Here is a 27853-nt window from a genome sequence, read left to right on the forward strand (position 1 = left end):
AACGTACACCGTTTTTATGTTCGTATGCTTGTTTCATTACTGTATGGATGCCAGTACCCAGATAAAGCCACTCTGTGTAGCTTCCGACAGGGCTAAATGTGTCTTTACACTGCTGGGTATGTGGCGGGTACGACCCACCCTTATAAATTCATCCACGGTTTCAGAAGCAGCTCGTATTAGGATTACTGTTCTGCCTTTTTCCAGTCAGGGTCACTACGTGCATAATAGAAATTAGAAAAACCATCTTGAGTGTGTGTGTGTGTGTGTGTGTGTGTGTGTGTGGAAAAGGTTTAGTCAACCTACTCTCCTTATGCAAAATCTAACACCACAAATTTACTAAACCGTGCTGCATGAAAAATCATGTTTCGAAGACTTGAGAAAATACTTAGATTTTACTGGGATTTGTGCATGTGCTGCCTTTCCTCAAAGCCCATACTTTCTTTTTCATGTTTTGCACTTTGATGACTTGCTGAGAATTCTTTCATTCATAAATGTAATATTTTGTTCACTTTAACTGTACTGACTTTGTATTTATTCAAAAATAATAATTAGAATCTTAACATATAATTTACACATTTACATAAACATTCTTTAACACACATTATTAAGCACCGTTAATACACATAGAGCTTTTTCTGTCCACACAGCAAAACTAGCAAGTATAAATAAGTGGCGATTCAGAACTCGTTTCGAATATTCACTTTCTTCATTTTTAAGTCTTCTGGACCGAAAGACGCAGGCAGCAGCTCCTCAACTGTCATCTCCACATAGGAACCGTCAGGTTTGGACAAATACACATCCCAGTTAGCACCGAACTGTAAAGGTGAAAACAAAAATAGCACGTTCAACTAGATGCAGACAAACTTTGAAGTTGGCTTGAGAAAGCCTTGTCTGAAAGTTTGAAATAACTCTGAAAAGTTTAAATTTAATTGTTGAAATTTGAATCAGCATCTTGTTACCATTATGTAGGATGCTTTAGCCATGTTCTTAGCATGATTAGCATGTTGTTAACATGTCATTAGCAAGATTTTAGCATAATTATCATGTTTTAAACATGATTAGCATTTCATTAGCATGTCATTAGCATAATAAGCATGTTGCTAACATGTTTTAACATGATTAGCATGTTGCTAGCATGATTAGCGTGTTGCTAGCCTCTCACTAGCATGATTTTAGCATGATTATCATGTTTTAACATGATTAACAGGTCATTAGCATAAGCATGCTAACATGTTTTAACATGATTAGTGTGATGCTAGTATGTTCTTAGCATTATTAGCATGTCACTAGTATGATTAGCATGTTACTAGCCTGTCATTAGCATGATTTTAACATGATTGTAGCATGGTTAGTATGTTGATAACATGTTTTTAACATGATTAGCAGGTTGCTAGCATGTCATTAGCATAAGTATGTTTCTGACATGTTTTTAACATGATTAGCATGTTGATAGCATGTCATTAGCATAAGCATGCTGCGAACATGTTTTAACATGATGAGTGTGTTGATAGTATGTTCTTAGCATTATTAGCATGTCACTAGCATGATTAGCATGTTACTAGCCTGTCACTAGCATGATTTTAACATGATTGTAGCATGTTTTTAACATGATTAGTATGTTGATAACATGTTTTTAGCATGATTAGCATGTTGCTAGCATGTCATTAGCATGATTTTAGCATAATTATCATGTTTTAACATGACTAGCAGGTTGCTAGCATCTCATTAGCATAATAAGTATGTTGTTAACATGTTTTTAACATGATTAGCATGTTGTTAGCATGTTCTTAACATGATTAACATGTTGATAGCATGTCATTAGCATAATAAGCATGTTGCTAACATGTTTTTAAGATGATTAGCGTGTTGCTAGCATGTCACTCACATGATTAGCCTGTTGCTAGTCTGTGATTAGCATGCTTTTAACATGATTATCATGTTTTTAGTATGATAAGCATGTTCTTAGCATGTTTTTAACATGATTAGCATTTTGCTAACATCTTAATAACATGTCATTAGCATGATTAGCATGTTGCTAGCATGTTAGTGTGAGGAAATTATCTTATTTACATGTTTATAGCATGAATAATATGTCCAAACGTTTTATAGCATGATTAAAAGTTGCTAACATGTTTTAAGCATGTTTAGCCTTTTTTAGCATGATTAGCAAGGTGCTAGCATGTTTTACCATGATTTAACATATAGCTAACTAATGTGAATGAAACAAATCTGTCTAGAAACCAGCTAAAACATTTTTTTTTTAGTTTTTTTAGTGGTTTCCTGCTGAAAAAAAAATAGACACCATCACAAAATGTGTAATGGTTTTACTGGTTATAATGGGACTTGTGTTGGTTTTAATAGAAACTGTAATGGACCCTGTTGGTCTCTACTGGTAATATGAAAAGCATAAGTCGTATCAGTTAGAAAAGATATAGCAACCTGAGTCAGAATAGTCTGAAGTTTAGTGGTTATAGCTTTAAAAGTCTAGGAGAAGATACACTTTAAAATTTAGTCTCAGAAGAAGAAAAGGTTGTTTAAATAGGGTTTCAGTAAGCTGGCTTTCTCAAGTCAACTTAATGAAACCTAATTGATGTGAAATACTGTGGTAAATCAAACTTGCCTCTCTCATGAATTGCCTGCAGCCACCACAGGGGGAAATGAAGTGCTCACACATATCACTAAAAGAGCAGAAGACACTTACAATCTCCAAATATGGCACTGGTTAGAAATGTTATGGTGGTAAATTCAGCCACTAGATGGCCTGCTGAATTCAGGGGAAATATACCTGGCAATAGCAATAGCTTTGAAATCCCGGTAGCCCTCTGATACAGCTTTAGAGATGGCAGTTCTCTCAGCGCAGATTCCCAAATTGAAGCAAGCATTTTCCACGTTGCAGCCTGATGTAAAAAAAAACAAAAAGTTTAAATGCCCAAGTATGTTCCATCACGCTGTGAACGCATGACAAATATTATGTAAGGTACATCTTGTACTCGTGCTTTGTGCCAGATGTCTATTGGCTGGTCTGGAAGGGGCCTGTCAGTTCAGGAGTTTTTATTTACTTTCTGTGATGGCATAAACCTCCTCTCTCGTGTCATTCTTGTGTTACTGGCGTGACAAACATTATGGCCATTAAACAACAAGTGCTGTTTCACTGCAGTTCAAGGCTGTGTCACCTGAACTGAAAGAACAATAATCAACTGAATTACTTAATGGGATTAAAGTGTTATCAGTAGATATGCACAGCATTAGCCTGTTCATACCAACAGAATTATGTATTGCATTTAAATACCATATTACCAGTTTTGGTCAGTGTTTTATAGTGTGCATTTTTAATAAATCAGCTGTTTTTTTTTTTTGTTTTTTTTTGTTTGTTTGTTTTTTAATATATGCTGAATAAGTGAAGTTCAATGAAATACAGTTTTGTATTTTGAAAACCTGGCATTTGCTCACAATCACAAAATTGTTTTTCCACCCACCTTATATTATTTACATCACTGAAGATTCAAAGAGCAATCTCAAAGTTTCTCAGAGGAATACAATATTTTTGCATTCTCTCATAATAGTTTCAGAAGCATTTGAAATATAATTTTTATCTTTCATCTCATTTTTGTCTAATCTATAATACCCATTTCAGTGTTTATAGATTACATATTGTGCATTTTAATAAATTCAGTTCAGGTGATAGCCAGTCATTATTCCTTAGGCCAAAAAAAATATTTTTTTCTAGACAAAATATATTTTACATATACGCTGTAAACAGTGAACTTAATAAAATACAGTTTTGAAACTGAAAATTTATTTTAATACATTTTAAAATATTCAAAGTATTTCATGGACATATGACATGTTAATGTATTTTCTTGGATTTAAATATATGGAGGGCAAAATATTTTTTAAATATTAACACATATATTTTAAACATTTAATTTTTAATTTTTTTTTTAAAAAACATACAAAAAATGGCCAAAAGTATACTGTATTGACATTAAAAAAATATTTACGTAAATATATTTTGAAACATTTTTGCAAATATATTTTTGGCCATTTTTTGTATATTTTTTTAGTGCTGCCAAATCGATTCATCGCAATTAATCGAATCCAAAATAAAAGTTTATGTTTACATAATATATGTGCATGTCCTGTTTATGTTTATATTTGTATTCATATTTATGTATGATTTATATTATATATAAATATAAATATATTTTACATTTATTTCTTAAATATAATCATGTATGTGTGTATATTTATATATGCATGTAAATATACACAGCACAGGCACATATGTCACGTAAACAGAAACTTTTATTTGGATGCAATTAATCGATTTGACAGCACTGATATTTTTTTAAAATATTCACAAATATATTTTCATTTTCTCTGCAAGAGAATGCAAAAGTTTTGTGCTGCCGTGAGATAATTGGTATTCACTCACAATCAAAAAAAAAGTTTTTCCACCAACCTTATATTATTTACATCACTTAAGATTTTAAGAGCAAACTCATAAAGAGAAAGTCATTCAAGCTCGTTTTTACTACTGAGGTGCAAGATGACACCAGTTGTGTTTGTATGAAAAGAGAGAGCGAGTCTGCAGTGTGATATGAGAGAAATAAAAATAGTGCCGGTTTCAGTGACCCGGATGAGCGGATTGACATACAGCATTGCCAATGAAGGCAGCAAAGATTAGGAAATATCTGACCGCTGAATGTTAAGATTGACCAGCTAGGTTTGAGAGCTGCATAATAAAGACTCATAAAGCATGTGTGTTAAGTCTCATTCATGTATCAGAAGTGTTAGCTGCTATTAGTCTTCCTTCTGCTGGCATGTAATGGTTTAACAAGCTTTTATGTGAATTTGCCTACATGTTTGCTGTGAGAGTGGCAACAAATTGAGCACACATTAGAGTTCAGCCTTCATATATTATTCATCAGTTCTGAGTTCACAAACACTCGACAGTAGTCAATGTTTCTTATGCAACCAGCACCAGGAACTGACTGTGAAATTGGTACAACTTAAAGTCTTTTACAGCACATGTCAGGCGTTCCCTCACCTGTGAAAACCGTCCCGTCGTGTGTCAGGAGTGCTGCCCCGACTCGAAACTTGCTGTAGGGGCAGTATGCGAATTTCCTGGCCTCGAGGGAATTCCGAATCAACTCTTTCATTCCTGACAAATGCTCATTCAACCCGTTAATAAGCTCACGTCTCATCTTTTGATCTCCCATGTTTCTGTGCTGTGTGTTCAGTGTTTCTGTGGCTCAACAGACTCGTCTGTGACTGTTTTTCCAGATCCGGCATCCAATCCCCTTTTCCCAGTTCTCCCACCTCCCTGACGTTCTGTGTTTGATGTGTGTGATGCTGTCATGCTACAAGGTTATGTAATTTCCAGTCAGAGTCGACTTAGCAACCTTTCCCTTAGCCACACCGAGAGACAGTGAGAATGAGGTATAAAGGTCAATGCACTATAATACAATGACATTCCCAACGGAATAACAACGAAAAAACGCTTCCTTCTCACAACAGACAGCTGGACATAAATAGGCAGACAGCACTGGTAAGCAGGGAAAATATTAGATTTATTTTTTTAGAATCTTCTGCCTTGAAATAATAATTAAAAAAAAAAAAAGAATAAAAAGGATTTAAATCAAGATGACCGTTTATGTTTGTTGGAATTTTCTTAAATCAAGACAAACTTGAGAAGCAAAATGACTTCAGATATTTATTTTTGTTAAGTATCTTGATTCAAGAATGTTTAGATATTTGTACTAGAAAAAATACAATCAAATCATTTTTGCAGTGTGACATCCAAAACCTTCTCTGCTCTTTCTTTCATTCATAAACTGAGCGTTCTTTTTTGAGAACGTAAAAGAATAAACCAAGTTTGAAACCTGGTACAGAAGAACAAAAGTTTGCTTCCCCCTTTTCAGAATCATTAAAAATGTTCATTATCTTACCAAAATAAGAGAGGTCATACAAAATGTTACATGTTATTGTTTATTTAGTACTGACCTAAATAAGATATTTCACATTAAATACATTTACATATAATCCACAAGAGAAATAATAGTTGAATTTATAAAAATGACCCTGTTCAACAGTTTAAATTCACTTGATTCTTAATTCTGTGTTGTTACCTGAATGATCCACAGCTGTGTTTTTTTTTTTTTTATTTGTTTGTTTTGTTTTTTGTTTAGTGATAGTTTCACACTGAGGACAACTGAGGGACTCATATGCAACTATTACAGAAGATTCAAACACTCACTGATGATCCAGAAGGAAAAACCATGCGTTAAGCTGGAGGGTGAAAACTTTTGGAATTTGAAGATCAGGGTAAATTGAACTTATTTTGTTTTCTGGGAAACATGTAAGTATCTTCTGTAGCCTCTGAAGGGCAGTGCTAAATGAAAAAAATATGATACTTAGGCAAAATTAAGAAAAATGTACATTCTGTTCAAAAGTTTTCACCCCCCCCCTCCTTCTGGGGCATCAGTGAGTGTTTCAACCTTCTGTAATAGTTGCATATGAGTCCCTCAGTTGTCCTCAGTGTGAAAAGATGGATCTCAAAATCATACTGTCATTATTGGAAAGGGTTCAAATACACAAAAATACTGAAAAACCAAAGAATTTGTGGGACCTGAAGGATTTTTCTGAAGAACAGCAGCAGTTTAACTGTTCAGGACAAACAAGGGACTCATGAAAAACTATCACTAAACTAAAAGACACAGCTGTGGATCATTCAGGAAACAACAAAATATTAAGAACAGGTCATTTTTATAAATTCAACTACTATTTTCTCTCGTGGACTATATGTAAAGCACGTCCTGATTTTGCTGAGTTAGATGTGTTCCTGAACAACACTTTAATCCGAAAATTTAATCTTGACCACATCCCTACACCTAAACCTAACCTTACCCATGAATAATCCCTAAAATCAGAGCAAATGATAGATGAATGACACTGATGTACAAACACCAACCACTGATTGTAAGCCTAAACTTCACAAAAACTATAAACTGTTTTTTCAAATCATGTTGTTCCAGAGTCAACAAAGATGTTGATCCAGGAACATGTCGTACTTGGTCAAATCAGGTTCTGCATATGTAAACATCTTTTATGTGATATGTCTTAATCAGGTCAGTACTAAATAAACAACAGCATGCATCTTGTATGATCCCTCTTATTATGGTAAAATAATTAACATTTTTAATGATTCTGATTAGGGGGATGCAAACTTTTGACCTCAACTGTATTTATCTTATCTAACAGACGCTGACTGCCGTACTCAGTATACCGGACCGTCTGGTGTCATTTCTGTGGTGTGGCAGTTCAACAACCTTTGACCAAAGAACATTCTAGCTGGTGTTGTCATTGTCGATTATCCAGTTGATCCAGGAGACGTAGTTGCGGACTTTGGTGTAGACTCCTGGGAAATACTTGTTGGCACAACTGATGCCCCAGGACACAATCCCCTCGAAATAACCATTACAGATGAGAGGTCCACCAGAGTCACCCTGCAGCCAAACAAAGCACAGCGTCACCACAGAATCTGTTTGTGTTATCAAAAAATGTATTTCGCATGCATATCGTCCTGTGTTTTGTGTTTCAGAGTAAAAATCCCTGCTGCTCGGATTCACCTGGCAGGAGTCTTTGCCGCCCAGCGGGGAGCCGGCGCACACCATGTTGTCTGTGATTCTGTAGTAGTAGTAGTATTGACACTGAGGGATGATCTGGACGTCCACAGCACGCAGGACAGGGGACAGGTAATAACTGTAGACCTGAGTGACGCCCCAGCCGCTCACCATGCAAATTGTGCCCCCTTGTAAAGGAGCGAGTGAAGTTGGCATCACAGCTGGCTGAATGTTGGCATTCAACTCTGCAGGCTTTTCCAGCTAATGCACAGATCCAACAATAAATGAAAATGAAATGCATTTTTAACTGTTCAGCATTGATAATAATCAGAAATGTTTCTTGAACAGCAAATCAGCATGTTAGGATGATTTCTGAATGAGTAATGATACTGAAAATTTAGTTTTGATCATATAAAACCAAAAACATATAATGTGAAACATTAAAGGTTTTAAAAAATGTAATGATATTTTACAATATGATTTTAACTATTTCAAAACAATGCCAATCCCAAAGCTTTGAATGGCCAAAAAATAAAATAAATAAATAAAATATAGCTGCAAGCAGCGATTACTTGGGTTCAAGTGCTTTAAGGCATTTAAGCACATATGCAAAAAGACATTATGTAGCTAGCCTTTTTTTTTTTTTTTTGCAAATCCAGGTCATTTACTTATAGAAATATTATGTTTTGTAATGTTTACGACTGTTAAAGCGCCAGCTGTGGCCTGCTCTCCATACAACTTTGCATGCTTGTCAGGAATCATCTGTCGCATGTGCTCACCAAGTTTCATAAAGTTTTGACTTTTCCTTTAGACTTTAAAGGATTTTGGGTAAATTTGGACAGACCCCTTTTCTAAACGACCCCGTTATAGTTAATTATAGTTGATAATTATTGACCTAGAGAGTCCAGAGAATTGTACTACAGTGTTTTTTTTCCAGAACCTAGGACTAGCTTGCAAAAGTAGGTTTTTTACATCTTCTCAATTATTTAACAAACAATTTGATTGACAGCAGTGGTTTTAGAGGCAAAGCTGTCCGGAATGACAAGTTCTGTCATATGATATGAAAATTGTGTGTATGTGCGAAAAACTGCACAATGCACAATCGTTTACAGCCTTGAAAAACGCAATATTGCACCCTAAATTTTTTACAGACCTTTGGGGCCTAAGTCAAACAGGCCCACGAGTTTAATTCCGATCGGCATCCGTTAACCTTGTCTAATAAATGCCCATGTTTTTTTGAGATACACAAATGTCCTTGTAGACAAGACCATGCTCAGTGATTTTCATGTTGATAATTATTGATAATTACAGCGCGTGGCCAAGTGGCCAAGCTCCACGATTTTTGTCCTGTGACCTCAGATTGATCTGTTACACAAGTGTCCTGAGTTTGGCAAAGATATCTCATTCCATTCAGGAGTATTTTATTAAAAGTGGCCCTGCCCCTTTCAAACGTTTTGAAGTTCCTTTTTTTGATAATTATTGATATTCACTCTCCAGAGAATCTTTCCACACTGCACTTGGTTGGTTTCGATTGGGCGAAAAACCTAGGACTAGTTGGCAAAAGTAGTTTTTGCAAAAAAAAAATAAATCCAGAAAATTTCGCCAATTGAGCATGAGCCTTCAACTGACAGTTTACGAATTATGAGCGATTTTGTACTTTTGATCGCTGTCGCACCCCTGTCAGGCCTGTCATTGGTGACGTTGTAGGTGGTGTGAGTACCACCATCCCTCCAAGTTTCAAGTCTCTATGTCTTACGGTTTGGTCTGCACGATCAGTTTTATGTGGAGATCGCTGATCCGTGACCATTCTCACAATTACAATACACACTTGAACCCCTAATATATAATCATTTTTTAGATAGACAGAAAAACAGACTTATTAACATTCATGCAATATTTATGTTTAATGCTTGATGGACTTACTTTCAAGAGCATAATGTCACTATCAAACGTCCTGTAATTGTACAAGTAATACACCAGAACTTTGGACACATTGAACACCTGCTCAACACCCTCTTTAATGGAGAGGTTATGTTCACCTAAAACCACTTTGATTAAATAGCTCCTGCAAACAGATTAGACAAAACCCAACAATATTACATCAGCAGAGTGACTACACTGACTATAGCATGCTTCAATAAAGGTGAATCCTGATTGAAATACTCACGGCCTCCAGCAGTGGGCAGCAGTAACCACCCACTGTGGGTGTATGAGCGTTCCTCCGCAGTAATGATAGTTGTTGTACTGGATAGAGGCCTGGTACTTTATGGAATAGGGCTCAACCTCCTGTCCTCCGATGATTCTCTGCTGCAGCGAGCCTGTCGGTGAGGAGAATAATGATAGAGCCAGATCTCGTATGCACTAAATAAACAAAACACCAGCAGCTCTCAGTAATGTCTGCAACTTCCTGTTAAATATGCATTATATTTAGATTAGACGCCCGTGAGTTACTCAAGTAATGCAGTGCTTTACCGTGAAGCACAGAGATGATGAGGAGCAAGGTGTATTCAAGGCATTTCTTCATGTTTGAGGGATCTTAAACACAGAGGACATTTAGAGGTCAAGAAACGAATACAGACGTGGAAAAGAAAACCATCACATTTTACATAATACATGCTCAAATACTGAGTGAATGAGTTTCCAACAACAGGTTACTCTGGTGAAAAAAAAAAAGTTAAAACTAAGCTAAAACTAAAACGTTTAGATGGTTTAGACTGTTTTAACCAGACGACCAGTCTAGACAAGCTGTGGTTTAGCAGCTTTAGTTATTTGTTTAATAATTAATAAAACTGTATTATAAAGAAAAACGAATTGAAAGAATAAGCATTGTCATTAATCAATTACTGTTACTATTAGGATGTATTAAATGTATCATTTTCGTCAATTTATTTTTGTAACATTGTAACTATACACATATATGACTTTTGATTCATCATAGAATCCTGAGAAATAATGTAAAAAAATAATAAGGTAAGGTTTCCACAAAAATATGAAGCGGTGCAACTGTTTTCAACGTAATCATAAATGTTTCTTGAGCAGCAAACCAGCATATTCGAATGATTTCTGAAGAGACATGTGACACTGAAGACTGCTGAAAATTGAGCTTTGCATCACAGAAATTAATTACACTTTACAATATATTACAATAGAAACTAGACCATTTAAATTGTAATAATATTTCACAATATTACTGTTTTTAATGTATTTTTAAACAAATAAATGCAGACTTGGGGAGTCTTCTTTTGCATAAAAAACATTTTTTTTTTTTTTATAAATAATACGTGATAATATAATACCAGTGTGACATTTATGATGTTTTCTAACCAAAACATAAATGGACAGCATAAAAACTCACCCTGAGCATCAAAAGCTCAATCTTGAGCAGCTAAATCCCACTAACTTCCTCCTGCACTAACTTAGCTGTGATATTGTCTTTGCTTTTATAGTGTAACCACATCTGTCCCTTAGGTTTTATGGTCCTGTTTGTACGCTAACTCTTCACGGGAACAAAAACAATAACACGCCATGGCTCGGGCTGACCCAAAAGCTCTCAATATCTGTGATCGCCTCCTCTTGTTTGAAGCTATCACGTCTAAGACCTTGTCTTTGATTCATACGCACTGTGCTGCTCTCTACGGGGAAATCAAATACCTATAGACTCTGTCATTTGACAAAACGGTTTGTCAGAGAATAGAATATCGGGTGACGGTGCAATTGGGTGGAAAGGGCAATGGGGTGGTGGTAACCAAAGCAGCTGCGAACAAGGTCTTTCCAATATCCCTTGACTGGATAAATGCACGTCTGTATCCTCAGGGGAGAGCTCCACCCTGAATCTGTATTCTCAGAGCGCCTGTAAGATTTGTTTAGAAAAATAATGTCGATTTCTCTCCTCTCATTGTTTGCAAATCAAATGAGAGACCAAATATGAAATTCTTATTATTGGTGCTACATTGTCTGGATTGTATGTAACTCTAACGTAATCTGTTCAGGGAGTCCAGCCAGAGCATGTTATTGTGATTCTCTTTTCCTTGACGTGGGGAGAAACAGAAACATGGTGTGTATTTCTGAAACAAAATGCTCTTGTGGGGGACGAAGGGAAGGTAAACGTGTGGTACTAAACCCTAAATCAAACTGAATGGACAAAATGTTTGGATGTGGGGTTTACGAAGGTTTACATTTCAGGTGCAGTCACGTTAGCGAAATTTCATAAACATTCTGTCTATTGTCAGTAGTGTAGCAAATATGAAGCTCACATAAACATATGTGACCAACTTGGGCCCATTGCGAAATCTGCGTAGGGAAATATTTCACCGTCATGCAATCGTATGGATTCCTGATAAAATGACTGGAAAATTCACAGAACAACAGTAAATGTAACCACATCTTCAGAGTCGCATAAGTAGACTGGAAGGCAAGTCAGCAGTTAAGAAATTATGAATGCATGAATCTCAAATCTTGATGAATTTTCACATCAGGATAAACAGAAAGACAGAAGTTGGACTAGATAGATTATTTACAAATTGTAGTCCGTTACTGATTACAGATTATCTGCATGGTGAAATCTTGGTTACATTTGTATGCACATTTGACATTGTGCATATAGTCAAAGCTACTATAAATGATATGATACAGAAAAATTTAAATGATAAAAAAGAATTAGGGAGAATCAGTAAATTATGAATGATTTACTGCCATTGTGTGAATATGTAATCACCTAATCCATAAAAAGTAACTGTAATCTGATTATGAGCATGTAAAAATGTAATACACTCTGATTATGAGTACTTGATTTTTGGAATATGATTACATAATCCAGATTACATGCAACTCTGGATACTCGTTATTATAAAGGGTTAATACAATTTGTGCAGGCTACAGTGGAAAAAAAACAAACAAAAAAAAAGCATTGCAATTGTCTTTTATTTATCTTTTCATTGTCTATATTCTCTAGGTTGCATATTAGTGTAGTATAAGTTGTGTTTGGCAGTGGTTAGTACGAGACCTGGGTGAAATGAGGGATTTGTCTGATATCCCCTAGTAAAAAAGTAATAGATTTAAAATGCATTTATTTTATACTAAGTATAGTTCAAATCTATTAACACATTTACTGACATATCGCTCAAGACTTACTGATATACAAATAGTAATTAAACTTTATCTGGGAGTACTACTTGTGCACAATGCACATGTCTTAATATTAAGCCTAAAATATGTTTTAATGTCACTATTGATGAGGATTGTATGCTCATTAAATAATATCAGTCTTTAAATGCAAAATATTTAAAGTGTATACTTACAATAGTTCCACTTCAGCACAATAAAATATACTTAAGCATATCTTAAGTATATTAAGTTGGACTTCAGCACTATTTCCGCACAATTAATTTTTGTTCCAATGTATCAGACTTTAAATATAGCAGTTTAGTATACTAAGTGTACAGTTGCAGAGTATTTTTATTAAGTACATAATATGTAAATGTATTTGTAGTGTACTTAGCATGAAATAAATGTATTTTAAATACATTTTATGTTTATTTTTCACTAACGTCCAAAACGGACAAATCATAGAAGCTCATTTGGCAGGAGTGTGTGTACCTTAATACTCCAGTTGTTTGGTATTTTAAGAACGACAGTCATCAAGATCATGGATGCACATGCAAAGCATGGCAAAAACTGAAAGTGAATGATAGGGACCATCAAACACATGTGACAGAAACTGACAGCAAACCTCATTATTCACCTTGAAGACACTGAATCCACAAAAAACTGACCACACTGAGAACTGAGAACTTCATGAAGCCGACATTCGTGCTGCTAAAATTTAAGCACTAAGCACCGAACCACTGTGGACAGTTTTGGAGAAAAGATTCCCTCCAACATCTCTGAAACAACTGGCAGAAGATGTCATTTAGCCGGAGACTACTTAAATCTTGTATGAATCTGTATTAAAGGCTTCCACTTTGGAAATAAAATGCTTATTAATGAAATATTGCCTATTTCCCAGGTGTTCACATGATTTTGTCTAACTCGTGTAAATGTTAGGCATTGCTAAGCAGTTATAATTGTTAGTCAGGGTGATAATGGACGTACTGCAACACATTAGCATTTTTAACACGGGAAGGACTAATTTTCACATACAGAGTCAGGGAGACTTACCAGATGTGTTTGAACTTGTTTGAGTACATGTCCATTACTCTCAAGCGATCCAGTGAGAACACATTATGTGTTATGAGAAGGTCGGAGAGGGCAGCACTGCTGAAAGCCCAGCTTGTTCAGTTGAATCAAACATTGTGTGATTCATAGCACCCCATGAACACTGAAATCAGAACTATGGAAACCTGAGGAAGAGTGTTGATGTGATTTCCTCACCGTATGTGGAGGGGTTTGCTAGATATAGTCTAGCCGACAGTCAGTACCGCTTTACACGCTCACATTAGCCATGGTCATGCTGCTGTTTCTGGTGCTGCTGAAACTCATCCCAGCCAACTGTGAGTATACTGAATCATATCAGGAGCCGAACTTAGTTTTAGCTTTCCAACGAGGCAGTGTATTGACTTCTACAGTATTTAAGCTTTACTTTTATTCAGTGTTTAGTTCAATGGCAGGATGCTCATTTTTGTCTTGAAATAAATACAGATTTGTTACAATGAGCACGTTCTAAATTTATTTGTGCAGAAGTAGTGCTGAAGTCCAACTAAAGATATACTTAAGTATATTTGATTGTGCTAAAATGGAATTATTGCAAGTTACACTTTAAATATCTTGCATTTAAAGACTGTTATTATTTAAAGATCATACAGTCATCATCAACAGTGACATTAAAACACATTTTAGGCTTAATATTAAGAAATGTGCATTGTGCACAAGTAGTACTTCAAGTAAAGTTTCATTACAATTTTTATATCAGGAAGTGATCAAGCGATATGTCAGTAAATATGTTCATAGATTTAAACTTAGTATAAAATAAATATATTTAAAATATATTACTTTTTTAGTAGGGTACAGGGGGCATAAGGTAAAAATGTCAGAATGATGCGACTGTTCTCATGTCATAATGAAAAAATCATGAAACTACTGAAAAGAATACATTATTAAGTAGTTTGGGACAATATTTTATTATTATCTCCAAAGATGCAAACTTAAAAAATGTATAATATATAATAGGCTCTATATAATTATATTATCAAAATATCAGATAATTTGTCCCTTTTTATATATAAATATCAGACATTTTAAGACAATTATTTAAAATAGAAAATTTTGGATATTAAGGATTTTTTTTTGTACAAGAAATATAGCAATTAGTAATTTCTTACACAACATTGTAGAAATGTTCTAAAAGTTATTCTTAACCTTATGAAGCCAACATGAATATGAACTGAGCACAGCTAGATTTTGTGAAGATTTTTTTTTTTTTTTTTTTTTTTTTTTTTATCATTAGCATTCTTGACATAGTTGCTACGCAATTTATGCAACTTATCAGTTACTGATTACATAAATCATTCAAGTGTCATAAGTCACAAACAACTGCTGGATACCGCCATTGTCAGATCTTAACCCATCTTAACCCGTATCTCCTTCAAATGAAACATGACCTTTATCTAACAGGGATACACAGGGAGTCGAGATTGATTTTGTCAGCTGTCACTTCAGACTCAATGTAAATGAGATTTGAGGTTTATTTCATTGTCCTTTCACTGCCACCTTGAGTTCTGAGCCATTTTAAATGTTTGTTATAATGTTCTCCAGGTCTGGACTTTGTTCAGGGGCGTATCGTTGGCGGATATACCCCCTCGCCAAATTCAATCAAGTACATCGTGTCGTTGCAGACCTCGAAGGGGCAGCACTTCTGTGGCGGATCTCTGGTCCATAAATACTGGGTGCTTACAGCCGCCCATTGCAATATCGGGTGTGTGATTTTTCACCTTTTCTTTAAACACATTCTCTGCCTAACAGGCTGTTTATGAGACTTACATGATATACAGAACACCAGCAGACCTGATGGCCAAGTCCGTGGGTGAGTGGAAAGCCAGAGTAAAGCAGACACGCACACAGGACGCACGCTAACCTTGACCCGTCATCACCGTGTGGGATTTAATGAATGCTGGCTTATCTGCTGCTTGGCACGAATGAGGCTGCTAACAGCGAGAAATACTGTCATTCAACTCATGTCCTCTACAAAGAGTCACTGAATATAACAAGTGATGTTGAGAAAACAGATATCAAGCTTAGGATTTGAACAAATTTCTTCATATATTTATATAGCTTTGAAGTAGATAGTTTTCCCATAGGGTCTTGACAGTACTTTTGCTTGTCTTTAAGGATGGATCAGATGATGGTGGTGGCTGGAGACTATACTTTAGGTGCTTATGAGGGGACAGAGCAGTACTCCAAGCCTCTGTTGCTTTTTCCACACCCTCAGTACAACAGGAGCACCAATAATGCAGATATAATGCTCATAAAGGTACGGCACTCTGGTTCTTTGCCCCTTTTTTAGTTATACTGTACATTCTCTCACTTAAGAATGATATATTCAGTATTGATATTATTATTGTTATTATGAAAGATATATAAAAAAGTAGTTATTGCATGCTTAAATCTGGTCACTTACGGTATTTACTGCATCAGTTATGACCAATGTTTGGGAAAGTTACTTTTATGCGTTACAATATTGTGTTACTCCATGATAAAGTAACTAGTTGCATTACTTAGTTACTTTTTATTGAAAGTAATGTGTTACATTGCTTATTTATTTTTAATAACAACAAACCCAAAAGCTATATTTTGTCAGCTGAAAGGCCCTTTCACACCAAAAGTGAAATAAATAAGCCTCAGCATGAAGAAAGTGCTTCTGTCTATGCACTTCACTACCGATTTCTCTTTACACAGGGACCTGTTGAGATGTCAATGAATAAATGGAAAAACAAAGCAACTTGCATTACGAGTTTAAAAAAGCAACTCACTGTAAATTTAAAAGAAATGCATTACTTTACTAGTTACTTTAAAAAAGTAATCTGATTATGTAACTTGAGTTTCTTGTAATGTGTTACCCCAACACTGATTATGGCAATCTAACATTATCCAACTGTAAAGAAAAAAAAATGCATTGCAATATTTAAAAGACATTAAGTCCTGATCATCCTATAAAAATTTATTTTACCGACTGGCTATGCATTATCCCTTACATAATTAGTCCTTTCTGAACTTGTCGGTTAACCTATCAGAGTCAAATATTCAAATTATATAACATTTAGCTCCAGTTCTTGAATTTGATTGGTTAAGCTTTGCTTGTATTAGACCAACAGTGCTGGAACTTGACATTATTGAGTCACTGACTGAGGCTGCATCTAAAATTGCATACTCTTTAAGTTAGTACTTCTTTTGAACAAGTAACACTATCATAAGAAAAAAAACATGAATGTGTGTAATATGATTATCTGTACTTACTACACTCTTCATGTTTTCAGTGTCAAATTATCTCTGTTGTGCTTCCCTTCCCTTCACAAATCCTCTCCCATGGCCTCATGGGATAATAAAAAGTGTCCACTGAATGCACACAAGTAGTAGGCGAGTAGTTTCGCTTCCTGATAAATACAGTGAATCTGGGCATACTTCTTGGCTCACATATTGTTTTTCACCCGCTATATAGTAGGGAAATATGGATGCAGCCTGAGTCTTGAATTATTGAATCATTTATTCAACAGCTTTGTTCAAAATTTGTTCTGTTCAAAATGTGTGTGACTGGCTGCACCTAAAATATGCCTACATCTCTACTAAAAAGTTGTGTTTTCAGTATTAAAACTACCCAGATGACCTACTACTTTTGTGGACATTATGAAGTGTGCATCCAATGGACACTTCAATATCCCATAAGACCACAGGATAGGATTTGTAAATGGCAGTGAAGCAATGCAACTCATGCTGTAGATCTCTAGATGAATGTAGTACATCTGGATTTAATACACACATATAGAACCTGATTTAATAGTCATTAATCATTTATTCAAAAGAAGTACCTACTCAGAGAGTATGCGATATCCTTCAAAAATGAGTCATTGAATGATTCATTCAACAGATTTGTTCAAAATTACTGTTTCTGTCTAAAATGAGTCATTGAATCATTCATTCATTCAATTTGTTTAAAACACTGATTCATTCAGCACGAAATGCCACTATTGTGTGTTTTATTCGGAAACATGGTAGATTCTGCTTTTAACAAGATTTTCTTTGACAGATCAAAAATACATGAACAATTGGCAATATTACACTGAAAAAAAAAATGGTGTCAAAACAATTTGCACTCAGAAATTGCAGCTACACCTTAGTTTGGGGACCAATTCTCACAATTTACTAACTATTAACTACGACTTTTGCCTCAAACTCCTAGTTTCCTGCTTTTATAACAGTACAGTTAGAAAGCTGTTAAATTTAGATATAGGATTAAGGAATCTAAAATATGGTCATGCAGAATTTATGTGCTTTATAAGTACTAATAAACACCCAATATGATAGTAATATGCATACTACACTCTTAAAAATAAAGGTGCATTTTTGGTTCCACAAAGAACCATTCAGTCAAAGGTTCTTTAAAGAACCATCTCTTTCTTACTTTTTTATAATCTGAAGAACCTTCTTTCACCACAAAGAACCTACTGTGAAACAGTTCTTCAGATGTTAACCGTTCTTTATGAAACAATAGACAAAAAAGGTTCTTCTATGGCATCGTGAAGCAGAAAGACTGAAAGAGTATTTTCTTCTAAAACATACTCTAATTATCTTTTATTTGCTACTCCTAAAATGTAACTTACTTAAAGGGGTCATCAGATTCCCATTTTACACAAGTTGATTTGATTCCTTAGGGTCTTACTGAAAAGTCTATAATATACTTTGGTTAAAAATTCTCAATGGTTGTGTAAAACAACACCCTTTTTACCTTGTCAAAATCAGCTCTGCAAAAATCATCCCATTCTGAGCGGTTGTTCCTTTAAATGCTAATGAGCTCTGCTCGCCCCGCCCCTCTCTTCTCTCTGCTGCACTGAGAGATTGTTTACTTTAGCCGCATTTAACGTGTTTAGCTGTGAAACTTGCTAACTAGCACGTTATTAGGAAAGGTGATTGCAGAGGTTCAAAAAAACCCTTATACTCACTTCTGCTGTAAGTGAAGCTGAATCACGAATGATTTGCGCGAACATAGACGGATATATGTAGATCGGGAGGCGCATTCCATTCACAAACAAACGTAATCCACTGCATCTTCAGCGGCTCAGATGTCGGGAGTAAATGACGACCACTATGTTCATTATTACATCCAGCAACACAACACCTCAATCGCTCAATCGGAGATATTCTTGTCTAACTTACATCCCTGCTTGTGCATCGAAACAATGGAGGTCGGACTGTTACAGCTGATCTAAGGTAAGACGCTCATGTCAATCAACTATCATGGGAGCGGCCTCTGTCATGTGACGCCACAACGACTCTCTCTCATCTGAGAATGACTCGATTTGAAAAAGGGGATATTATTTTTACAGATTAATCAAAAACCACTGCATGGACTTTTGTCATAATAGGGTAGATGTGCACATACACTGCCAACACACATTAATGTTTAAACAACATGTCAAAGTGAACTTTGCATCCGATGACCCCTTTAATATTGAGTTTGATATGACAGTTAGATGATAAGTTGTGCTTTTATACCAACCCTGACCTGTCTCTGGCTGTGGTTTCTTTCAGCTTAGTGCGCCTGTGGAGCTGAACAGGTACGTGTCCCTCGCCCCACTCCCCAAACAGAACACAGGGCTGCTGGCGGGCAGGATGTGCCGTGTGTCTGGATGGGGCTCCACCAGCCACAGCGGAGGTCTGACGCCCCTCACCCTGCGTACGGTCAAACTCCCCATCGTCTCCACCTCCAGGTGCAACAGCAGCAGCTCCTTTAATGGAAACATCACAGCAAACATGATCTGCGCGGGGTCCAGCATGGGAGGAAAAGACGCGTGTAAGGTACTGTGATTAAACACTCCATTCTCCAAGATTCAAATGCAAGATTCAGGATGTTGGCGTTCTGCTGTTCCAGGGAGACTCCGGAGGGCCGCTGGTGTGTGATGGACGGGTCTACGGCCTGGTCTCTTGGGGAAATGGCTGTGGGGATCCTAGGTTTCCGGGGGTTTACACGGCCGTGTCCAGGTTCCGTAGGTGGATTGACCAGACCATATACAGCCCGTATTCACGATGCCTTAAGTCAGCTGGTCTTTTCAGCAGGGAAGACTAAATTTCTATGTGAATGCCTCTTAAGCTCTAAAGTAATGTGATTAATGTGCACGATGTCTGACAGTGATGTTGTGGAGACTGTTCACTACTGTACATGTTTTCATATCAGTTTGCAGCTAGATGTTGTGCATAGTTATAATAATAAACAGTCTCCCTTTTTAATTGCACATATATATACAAGGGAAATACCCCAGAAGGTTTCACTGTAGCATATTAAATACAGACAAACTGCCTTTGTTTAGTTCAATTGATGAGACCGGGTAGCCATACAAAGATTTGACGTTGTACTGTACTTGCAACAATGGATGTTTGCACATGTAATAGGACTGGGTGTGTCTGCAATTACTCTTCTCTGAAGGTGGCATCAGTTCCAGGAGCTTTTGGTTTCACTGCCTGCACATGACACCACGTGTAAGATGATCGCCGCACGAACTACACACAATGATTCGCCAAAGTTTATGTGTGTATCATATGAATGCATCCCAAAAGTTTGTTTGATAATAATAACTTTAATGTATCTGGGGCATCACTCATTACTTACATAATTAAAAACAATGGGTAACATTAAGCATAAAGGTTAAACCAACCAACAATGCAGGTCATTTGGGAATAGTGATGTTTTTGAGGAGGTCTGCTAACATGTTTGGCTGTAAAGGAGTAATCTGATGGATCTCTGAATAGAGTTTCATGGGAAATAAATCACAGAACAGCGTGTTCCCACAGGGAAAGTATTGTGAATGAATATGCCACACAAAAATGAGTCAATACTAAAGGACAATGCTAATTTCACGCGCCAAGACAAGTAAAACTTGTGACTGCCGTGATACTTACTGTAAATAACTTTCATTAGGCTGGCCATGACTCATTTTATTATCTGTATTTAACATCTTGATGTGGTTATTGAGTTCAGGGTCAGCAGGGAGAAACAATAGCAAATGATGTTGTGCAAATGCAAATGCTAAACCATTACCTAACTTGATGTTACTTTTACAAAATGCTTGACTGAATTCAAAATTCAGAGACAATATGAGCAGAAAGTAATTTTAAAAGTAACACATTACAGAATTGCAAAACTTCCTTAAAAAAGTAACTAATTGCATTCTTTAGTTACTTTTATGGAATGTTATGCTTTGTTACGTTTGCATTAATTTTTCTCATCAGGCATTGGTGTTGCCTTTTTTGTTTTTAATATAAAATAAAAAGTAATGTGTTACTTTACTCATCACCTGAAAAGAGTAATCTGATTACATACAGATGTGGCCATTAAGAATGCACGTCACATGGAAAGGGATCTCAAGCTCAGAAACGCGTGAGAACTACATTTTTAAAGTATATTACATACAGCTGAAAGAAATAAAATATTAATGATCCAGTTCTGAATGTTTTTTGCATGCTTGTCATGAAGTTTGAACATTACTGTTGCACTTACACTACCGCTCAAAAGTTTGGGATCAGTAAAATTTGTAATGTATTTTAAATAAGTTTCTAATGCGCATCAAGGCTGCGTTTATTTGATCAAAAATACAGAAAAAAGCTATATTGTGAAATATTATAATGATGTAAAACAACGTTCTTCTATTTTAATATACTTTAAAAATTGAATTTATTTCTGTGATCAAAGCTGAATTTTTCAGAATCATTACTCCAGTATTCAGTGTCACACGATCCTTCAGAAATCATTCTAATATACTGATTTATTATCAGTGTTAGAAACAGTGCTGCTTAACATTTTTTTTTTTTTTTGGAACCTGTGCTACTTTTTTTTCCAGATTCTTGAATCAATAAAAAGTTAAAAAGAACAGCATTTATTTAAAATAGATATCTTTTCTAACAATATACACTACTGGGGTCTGTAAATTTTTATTCTTTCTTTTTTTGAAAGAAATTAATACTTTTATTCACCAAGGATGTGTTAAATTGATAAAAAGTGACAGCATAGATTTACATTGTTCGAAAATATTTATATTTTGAATAAATGCTGTTCTTTTTAACATGTTATTCATCAAAGAATCCTGAAAAAAATATCACAGGTTCCAAAAAAATATTTGTCAGCACAACTGTTTTCAACATTGATAATTCTAATAATAAATCAGCATATTAGAATGATTTCTGAAGGATCATGTGACACTTAAGACTGGAGTAACAGCTGATAAAAATTCAGCTTTGCATCACAGGAATAAATTGTATTTTACAGTATATTAAAATAAAAAACATTAGTTTATATTGTAATAACATTTTGCCGTTATTGTTTTTTTCTGTATTTTGGATCAAATAAATGCAGTCTTGATGAGCATAAGAGACGTCTTTACAAAACATTACAAGTCTTATGGATCCCAAACTTTTGAGTGACAGTGTATGCATTACTCCCCTACACTGCATATAAAAGATATATAAGCATTTTTTGTAGGCCAGCCCTTTTTGACCAGGAACACCACAAGTGTATCAATGTGGGGGGAAACAATCCCCAAAAAGTACAAAAATCCAATATTTGGAGATTTAGTTCAATGTGCAAACCTTATCTAGCATTTCAAGGAAGTGAAAATCCCTCTTGGTCAAAATGACTAGAACACAACATGAGAGCTAAAAGAGAAGATGAAATGCATTGCATATCTTTGCATTCTCTCAGAAGCAGCTGTAGTCTGTCAACACATGAGCTCATCTTCATTATTCGTCCCAATATTAAACTGTCTAAAGCCTAAGCATTCAAATGACCTCTCTCAAAAGAAACAGGCATCAACCGTGTTTTTAGCAAACCAAGACGAAACTCAACCGGCTCTGCGCGTTTCCCATTTCAGCTATTCAGATCAGATAGAACAGAACAAAATGGCCTCTCATTCACAGATGGGAGGAAGCAGTGCATCTCGCTTCCATCCCGCTCGATTCTGCAGCCGAGTGACGGTGTCTGCTGCTCGATCCTGGAAAGGTTATGAATGTGCCTGGTGCAGAAGATTACGCTCTCCAAATCTTGGACAGAGGAGCAAACCCCCTCAGCTCATATATCCAGATTGTGCCAGTGTGAGTTCAGCATCACTCCAGCTTCTGATATTACGAAATGAAAACCTATTCACAGAGGGGGAAAAACATCCCATATTGCGTTCTCTTGTGATTTACAGGCGTGTTTTAATATCTTATTCTGTTTGGTTGGGTTTTAACTGAAAAAGCATGTAATAAGGGTAAAATAACCGAATAAAATAAGAGATTGGCTCTTTCTACAACTAAGATATGAGGTCTCACAAAATGTAGATGCCTCTCCATTTTATTAAACTGAGTCAGTCCTTACGTAATTTACACAGTCATGTGTCTTAACCCTTCAACTGTTTTCTGAAATTGCATTTTGGTAGCAGATTAAAGTGTTCATTTAGTTCATTTATTTGTCAAATTCACATATGTGACCCTGGACCACAAAACCAGTCATAAGGGTCAATATTTTTAATCCATTGATGTATGGTTTGTTATGATAGGACAATATTTGGCTGAGATACAACAGTTTAAAAAATCTGAAATCTGAGGGTGCAAAAAAAATCAAAATATTGAGAAAATCGCCTTGCTAAAAATGAAGTTCTTATCAATGCATATTACTAATCAAAAATTAAGTTTTAATATATATAAGGTAGGAAATTTACAAACTATCTTTATGGACCTAATGCTTTTTGGCATAAAAGAAAAATCAATAGTTTTGATTATGATAAATATATTGCTGGCTATTGCTACAAATATACCCATGCTACTTAAGACTTTTGGTTTTGTGGTCCAGGGTCACATATGTCCAGTTTGGGTCTTGGATCGTCTACAAATGAGCAAACGTAGTGACACAGGTGTATTACATAAGAGAGACATCCAAAATGTGCAGTACTTCAAAACAATAAAGCATCAGCTTGTTATTGAAAAGAGTTTGAAAAAGTTAAATGTAAATATTAATAATAATTCAGTCCCTTAGATGTGTATTATATACTATAACAGCATTAGTATATTCAATTTTTATAATCTTAACTAAAATTTATCTTTCATGGTATTACAATCTTTTTACCCAGTTAATTGTTCAAAAATTAAGTTAATAATAATAGTAGTAATAGTAATAATGTTTTAATAATAATAATTTTATGCTAAAATGTGTATATTAAATAATTCAGTCCCTTAGATGTGTATTATATACTATAACAGCATTAGTATATTCACTAACTAAAATGTATCTTTCATGGTCTACAATCTTATGTTAATTGTTCAAAAATTAAGTTAATAATAATAGTAGTAATAGTAGTAATTAATAATAATAATTTTATCCTTTTTAAATTACATTTTAATAGATTTTGTTTGTTTTATCTTAAGGTTAAGGTAGTTTTACTAAGGTTAAATTCAAGTTTTACTTGAAAATGTGTTTGAAGACTTTATAATGATTTTGTACACTCAAGGTGTGGGAGAAAATGTTTCAGTGCTTAAATTTGTATATTAATAATAATTCAGTCCCTTAGATGTGTATTATATACTATAACAGCATTAGTATATTCACCAAGTAAAATTGATCTTTTATGGTTTCCAATTTTATGTTAATAGTTCAAAAATGAAAAGTTATTAATAGTAGTCGTAATAATATTAATATTAATAATAATTATTAATAATAATAATAACTTAATCCTTTTAAAATTACATTTTAATAGATTTCGTTTGTTTTATCTTAAGGTTAAGGTAGTTTTACTAAGGTTAAATTCAAGTTTTACTTGAAAATAATATGTTTGAAGACTTTATAATGATTTTGTACACTCAAGAAAATGCTTCAGTGCTTAAATGTGTATATTAATAATAATTCAGTCCCTTAGATGTGTATTATATAGTATAATGGCATTAGTATATTCACCAACAAAAATGTATCTTTCATGGTTTCCAATCTTATGTTAATAGTTCAAAAGTGAAAAGTTAATAGTAGTAGTAGTACATTTTAATAGATTTTGTTTTGTCTTACAGTTAAGGTACTAAGGTACTAAGGTACTTTTACTAAGGTTAAATTCAAGTTTTACTTGAAAATGATATGTTTTAGGTGTGGAGAAAGGCTTTCAGTACTTGATGGCTACACCACATGGCATTTTTAAGGTCGTTAAATCAGAAATTTTGTGTGAAACGTTACAAGCGTTGTCTGAAAATGTGTGACGTGAACGTGGATACAAATATTGCGTGTTTAACAGATTGCAAACTATAATTAAAAAATAAAAGATTTATCATCTCGGACATCTTTATATGTCAATGCCACACGGAAGCATTGTGTTCCACGTACAAATAGCTTGGAAATTTCCCAAGATTAATATTGGCGATAGCTGCACTGAAAGAGCTGGAGAGGAAGCCCGCGCCTCAGTGACGTTCATTCTCCATCAGGGATCTTTGTTTTGCATCGCTTCCCAATTTGCATTTGTTTCTCAGGTTTTCCATACGCCGCCGAAAAGCCCCGAGAGCGCAAAGGCGCATTCCTGAGCCAGCGTTCGTTCGCGTCTCCAGCATTCCAGCGTTGGGAAATTGGGAATAATCGGAGCGGGCGCGCAGTGAGCGAAGGAAATTACATGCATTCGCGCCGCGTCCTCGACATCCACTCGCGGAGACACGTGCGGTAGAGAGGTAAACAGCCCATAGATTCGCTCGACGAATTTCAACTCGCGCCATCGATTCGACAGCACATACAGTACAGCCGCTGTCAGTCCATACAGCATGTCGGATGTATTACCGTATAACGAGGACAAAATGACTCATTATGGCAACGACGGGGACGAGGAACACCTTTCCTTCACCTGCCGCCTCCAAGACACCAACAACTTTTTCGGTGGCAACCAGAATAAACGACCACCGAAGCTCGGGCAGATCGGGAGAAGCAAAAGAGGTAACGGGCAAAGCCTTTGTTTATTACGCGAACAAAAGGAGTCGGTTGTTGACGGGCGCAGATGATGAGATTCCATGTTGTGCTTTTACGCACGAAGATAACGCGCGTCGAACGATTTCGCATGCGATGCGTTTGTTTTTTCCGGGCTTTCAGCTCACGCCGTATGCTTTGCGCTTGTCGATTATTATACAGTGATGTGTTGCGCCATTTGTGCTGTGTTAAAATTCATGGCAACATGGAATCTCCATCTTTGTGCCAGTGCGTAGAGAGACAATAGAGGATGTGCGAGTTGCTCTCTCTCTCATTGTGTCTGTGTTCATTTGACAGTCATTGAGGAAGACAACGATGGCGAAGCACTGGACAAGAGCACAGAGAAGTCCTCGTCGGCGTGAGCGCACCCAAAGACTCTTAACCTCTCTGATGTGTATATCCAAAGACGTTGTGAAGAGGCACTCTCTCCCATCTGGCGACAAGCACTCCACGCATTCTCCTCTCGATCTCCCAAACTCCATCGTCCAGGGTTTACAGCGGCGGACCGGCTGAAGCGGCGGTCCGGAAGAGCGGCCCAGGGGCTTGAAGGAATACTGTGTTTTCCAAACTATACTCCGAGATATGTGCAATGACAGGGTCCGGTCTCCCGAAAGAGACCGGACTCTCCTTTCTTTATTTTTTTGTTGGTTCTAATGAAGCAATTCGATAAACTGAGCAAATCATACCATTAACATCAAACCAGTATCTTCCCGCTTAACCCAGTAGCCTACTGGTGGTGTTAATGGTATACTAGCAATGTCAAGCTTTTCTTCCAAAGCGGCCCCGCAAAGGGATTCCGCTATGTATGTAAAAAAGAAAAACCGAGCTATTTATTAAATCTTTGGATACATATTTTGCAGTGTTGAAGGTTGAGCAACCGTTTTATATGGAAACGACGACGAGAAGTGACTTTTGCTTTGGATAAATGTTTTGTATGTAGCTTAAACTGTGATTCTCGTGATCTGCTTCGTTTCATTTCATTCATTCGATGTTGGATCTGGAATGTCAGTTTTACGGACAGTAACCTTACTATTGTAAAGCATATTTACTGTAGATGTGCCAAATTTATCCTGACAGAAACATATATCGCTGTGCAAGTGCACAGGTTTATTAATATTCGGTGGTCATGTTTACAGGGCTCTTTCATACTACTTGTGATGTATTCTAGTCATGCATGACGAACCTCAAGACCTCAAGAACGTCTTCTTGAATATACTACGTATTTATCTCACAGAACATTTCTACAGAGTATCTGTTATAATAAAGATTTTGAGAAACAGAGACGACGCTCTTTTTTTTTCTCTCTTCCCCTGACACATCTCTAACGCTCCGTTTAGCCCGGTTAAATCTGCGCGCGTGCTCGAATCCAGGGGACGTGACATTTCCGCCTCTGCCACGAGCTTTAAATGATTCATGGTTTGGGACGAGCGTTGTCAAAGCGCACCGTTTTAAATCAGGTCCGCCGAGGAATCACGTGGCGCGTCGGAGCAAATATTATCTGCAAACTGTACGAGGGAGTTTTTGAGAGCCTCTCCTGCCAGTCTGGAGGAGGTAACGCTCATTAGAAACGCTGGCTGGACGGATGGGCTGCCATGGAAACAGATTCAGCCCTGCTGAAATTTCCATTGCGTCCACTAGGGAAACCACAGCGGAGGATCTGACAACCTGGAGGAATATTACCACATCTATCCAGATGTATTGTTCGGCTGCCTTCGCTGTATCACAGAAAGCTCTGTGGCACATTTCGCATGCTTGCACGGCCCTCTACAGTGCCTTTTACCTATTCAGCACTATGGCAAAATTATAAGCCATCCTAAAAAGGCATCTGAGGACACTCGTTCCAAGAGACAAAGAGGCATTTCCTAAAAAGCAAAGAACATCACACGTCTCAAATAGTGGAGATCAGCCGAGTAACGTTAGCTCACATTGCGTAACGCGCAAGGGAAGTCGGAGCTGTGCGGTGGCACGGCCTGGTGCGTGTTTGGTAGAGACATGCAAATAACCTGGCTCCTGCTGCAATTTGCATTTTGTTTCTATGTTGTGCTTTGGTTTCGGCGGGGGGCTCCGG

At 36.2% G+C, this 27853-nt stretch overlaps 4 protein-coding genes across 4 annotated transcripts; 2 read left to right on the forward strand and 2 right to left on the reverse strand.

The window, feature by feature from the left end:
• Positions 1-499: 499 nt before the first annotated feature.
• Positions 500-5340, reverse strand: cdab (cytidine deaminase b). Its single transcript, XM_051122500.1, has 4 exons — positions 5051-5340; positions 2786-2897; positions 2621-2678; positions 500-815 (listed from the first exon to the last, which is right to left on the reverse strand). Exons 1-4 carry the CDS (start codon positions 5220-5222, stop codon positions 678-680), a joined length of 480 nt encoding a protein of 159 aa, XP_050978457.1. The 5' UTR covers positions 5223-5340; the 3' UTR covers positions 500-677.
• Positions 5341-7167: 1827 nt separating this feature from the next.
• On the reverse strand, positions 7168-11052 carry si:dkey-33m11.8 (trypsin-3). The gene is made up of 6 exons (XM_051122498.1): positions 10981-11052; positions 10098-10160; positions 9793-9943; positions 9549-9690; positions 7632-7886; positions 7168-7508 (listed from the first exon to the last, which is right to left on the reverse strand). Exons 2-6 carry the CDS (start codon positions 10147-10149, stop codon positions 7350-7352), a joined length of 759 nt encoding a protein of 252 aa, XP_050978455.1. The 5' UTR covers positions 10150-10160; positions 10981-11052; the 3' UTR covers positions 7168-7349.
• A 2653-nt stretch (positions 11053-13705) lies between these two features.
• Positions 13706-20661, forward strand: si:dkey-33m11.7 (trypsin). The gene is made up of 6 exons (XM_051123379.1): positions 13706-13711; positions 14023-14113; positions 15375-15534; positions 15948-16089; positions 19362-19628; positions 19702-20661. The coding sequence occupies exons 1-6, from the start codon at positions 13706-13708 to the stop codon at positions 19894-19896; spliced, it is 861 nt and encodes a 286-aa protein (XP_050979336.1). The 3' UTR covers positions 19897-20661.
• Positions 20662-25154: 4493 nt separating this feature from the next.
• camk2n1 (calcium/calmodulin dependent protein kinase II inhibitor 1) lies at positions 25155-27066 on the forward strand. Its single transcript, XM_051122502.1, has 2 exons — positions 25155-25755; positions 26083-27066. Exons 1-2 carry the CDS (start codon positions 25587-25589, stop codon positions 26145-26147), a joined length of 234 nt encoding a protein of 77 aa, XP_050978459.1. The 5' UTR covers positions 25155-25586; the 3' UTR covers positions 26148-27066.
• Positions 27067-27853: the final 787 nt, after the last annotated feature.

The sequence above is a fragment of the Labeo rohita genome, chromosome 11 (genome assembly GCF_022985175.1).
Source record: "Labeo rohita strain BAU-BD-2019 chromosome 11, IGBB_LRoh.1.0, whole genome shotgun sequence".
In the NCBI taxonomy this organism is placed as follows: domain Eukaryota; kingdom Metazoa; phylum Chordata; class Actinopteri; order Cypriniformes; family Cyprinidae; genus Labeo; species Labeo rohita.